The sequence below is a fragment of the Cariama cristata genome, unplaced genomic scaffold, assembly GCF_000690535.1.
Source record: "Cariama cristata isolate BGI_N322 unplaced genomic scaffold, ASM69053v1 scaffold2107, whole genome shotgun sequence".
NCBI lineage: Eukaryota > Metazoa > Chordata > Aves > Cariamiformes > Cariamidae > Cariama > Cariama cristata.
The window spans coordinates 2,224-5,595 of NW_009625861.1; the positions used below are offsets into that span (position 1 = coordinate 2,224).

General features: G+C 33.3%; 1 protein-coding gene across 1 annotated transcript in view; it reads right to left on the minus strand.

Annotated features, from left to right (window-relative positions):
• Nucleotides 1-2,518: 2,518 nt before the first annotated feature.
• The window catches only part of LOC104164427 (phosphorylase b kinase regulatory subunit beta-like), a gene marked incomplete at its 3' end in the record, with an annotated part of 28,768 nt that continues 27,914 nt past the window's right edge, over nucleotides 2,519-3,372 (minus strand). Inside the window, exon 8 of the mRNA XM_009703754.1 lies at nucleotides 2,519-2,582. Within this exon, the coding sequence (XP_009702056.1) occupies nucleotides 2,519-2,582 (64 nt within the window). The remainder of the gene's footprint in view (nucleotides 2,583-3,372) is intronic.

Below are 3,372 nucleotides of genomic sequence, written 5' to 3' on the forward strand. Positions count from 1 at the left end.
GAGGGGCTCAGCAGGATTTCTCAAAGCTATTGGAACACAGCTGGAGCTAAGCACAAAGGCAAACTCTGCCACAGACTGAAGGTCAAAATGGTTTCTGTTTATGCTAAACATCTTGAAAATAAACTCTCAAAGCATTTAAACTGGGTTTGCTTCAGCAATTTGTCCATCCATTTCTGAATTTAGTAAAAAATAATTTGAAAAAAAAAACTCAGCAGATGCATTTACTGATGCTCAAGACTGCTGGGAAGGTAAAAATTGAAGATACTGCTGGGAAGGTAAAAATTGTAGATAAACTTTTTTTTCTGAAATACTGACAGCGTGAGTCTAGTGTCTGGTTATTATTTAAGACCCTTACTAGCTCCTAGTTCTTGACACATAACATCAGCTTTTACAATGTACATAAAGTAAACCAAAACTAGACCAAATTGCTAAGTCTTTTTGAAACAGCATATTTGTGTATGCATAAAGAGCACTTTCATACTTCCCCACTCATCAGCAAAGAGCCATCGGTATTTCCTGAGGAGTGGATTCTGAACAGAACAAGCCTGTTGTACTACAGCACTAATACAAATATATAGATGCAAAAAAACCACAAACAAATAAAAAAACCAACCAGAAAAACCCTCCATGAATACATATCCACAAAAATGTTAATGGATGCCTAAGTCTAGAGAGTCAGAAATCCTTGTTTAGGAGGATCTCCTGTTTCATGCCATAAGACAAAGAAGAGTCTAACCACTTTCTAAAGAAGTGGTACAGCTTTTCATCAATAGATAAGATTTTTAATAGATCGTATTTCCACGTCAGTTGCTCACTACAAATTGTAACTTACATTTTTCATCCCAGGCATCTGAATAGCTCTAAAAAGTTTTAGTTTAACAGTTGTTTTTATGGGAATAAACTACAAGGAAGAACTTTTTGCCCAATAGTGCTAATAATTATTTTACATGACTATTCTGATCCATATCTTTCATTTTACCAATAGAAAAATGGAGACACAAATAACTAAGAATGCTTTAATAAATCAAGCAGTACAGAAAGGAACTTGGAACATAATTTGGTCCATCTCACAGTCACACTTCTACAGTTGACCTAGCTTATACTCATTAGGTCACACAGAGCACCCAAGAACTCCATTTATTCACCATTTAACATTTTACCATTTATATCTTCCCTCTTTTGTACTATTTTCTTCATGGCAAACCACTGCATTTAACCAAGTTTCTTAAGGCTGAATATTTGAAACAGAGAAGCATCACAATCTGAAAGTCATCTCCATCTGACTTATAAGACAAAAGGAGAGCACAGGTATAACAGAAAGAAAAAAAAATAATCCCCTCTCGAAGTCAGCAAGAATATACAGAAACTTTACCCAAAAAATATACAAATAGTACTTCAAGTCAAGGTCACAATTATAAAAATTATTAAAACTCAAAAGGATCATATACTGCCTAACTGCAGAAAAAAATGCACAAGTATAAAAATAAGTTATTCAGGTAAATGTGTGTCATTTTGTCAAGTAAGTTTCAAGTGTTACTCAACCCTAAGAAAAGATAAAGCATCTTTCATCAATTAATGTTTACTTTGTACGAAATATAGACATTTGGGCATGTGAGCAAGGTCCATCAGTTACAAGTCAAAAAGGATGAAAGATTCCAAGAAAACGGTGCAATATAAGTGCCTTACTTAGTGTACTAAGCTCACCACTTTGGGACCAGTATATCCTCCCTTCCACACAATTTACAGATAGAACTCATCAGCAAGTTTTATAACTATTTCTACACACACTTGATGCTATCCAAAATTATTCTTAGCTGCACTCCTACCCTTCATCTCCATTCATTAATAACACCGATAGCCTGACAATGACATAACTCTTTCATTTGTAAATTTTGTAGACCATTAATTTGGAAGAGTACTCTTTTATTCTAGCTATAAGACTACTCTAGGTATAACATCTAAAAGAACATGCACATAGAAGGGGAATACAGGTCAGAGATAAAAATCTAAGAAAAGGCTGGCTTTCTTGATTGACCCAAGCCATGTGAAAGGATGGGAAAAGAAAAGATTTTACCACTATGCAACATATTGAAATTAAAACCCAATAAAACTGTGGGATTACGTACAAGCAGCTTGTTTAAAATCTTAATCAAAAGCCACATCAAGCAACAAGACAGAAGTAAGGTAATGCTTATAGGTAAAGGTATACTGTATTATGATCAACAGATACAATTCTGAAAGAAAAACCTTCTTCGCAACCAAGTCCTTTTTCAGAATGAGCTGCAACAATTTTAGATATTTTTTTTAAAAAAGAAGAAAAAGTAATTCTTGATAATGAGGGCACTAATGATTTTATCAGACGAATTCTGTACCTGAAACTGGAGCAATCAGTTTGCAAACTAACTTTTTTTAAAGCTGGAATCTAACAAACTGTGCTACATATTTCTAAATATCCTCTGATCTACAGTGCAAATCATTACTGCTAAAAAAAAGGAGAGAAAATAAACATTTTTATTACCTGATTTCCAAAGAGATTGAAATCATTAATTGCTTCTAAAGCTGCTTTTGCCAGTCCCACAGAGCTGAGGAGAAAACAAAACGACAACAAAAAACCAGAGGTATCATAATTCAAACCCAGACTAAAATTTAACATTTGACAGCTTTCAGAGCTATAATCTTTTCTTGATTTGAACTTTGGGCTTAACCTTTATGTTAACAAAATGATGAAGCGGCAAATTTGGGGTTGCTTGGTTGTGGGTTGTTTTGGTTTTTTTTTTTAAAAAAAATACTTTTCAGCATTTTTATTTGTCTCCAAATGTCAGAGACCATCTGGAAAAAGCACTTCTGCTCTCACCTTGCTACTAGACATCTGGCATTATGTATTTCAAGGTCTTGCTAACAGTGTATTAACAGAGGATTTACTTCAGCACAATTTTTCAACCCAGCTCTCAAGCATTAAACTTTAAAAGACTAATTTCTGACTAGCTCTTGATATAGTAAAAGAACTTATCAATCTGGATTCAAAAAAGGAGGATTTTCTGATGTCAATCATGTAGCAAAAACATCTTTTATTTCACTTAGTCCATAACTAGTATCCATCACAAAGAAAATAAGACCCAGAAATACTACCAACAAGCTTTCAAGTTAGCAAGTTAATGTTTAAAGACATTAAGCACTTGTCGTATCTCCTAAACTCACCAATTATTATGTAACTTTAAAATCAAATTATATATTAATATATAATTTATTACTGATTATATACAGTAGATATAAAAATATACACAAGACTTACAAGGCTGTTTCATTTAAAAAAAACCCCAAAACCGCAGTGTTAGGCTTTCCTTGTGAGTTTTTAAAAAAAACAAAAAAGAA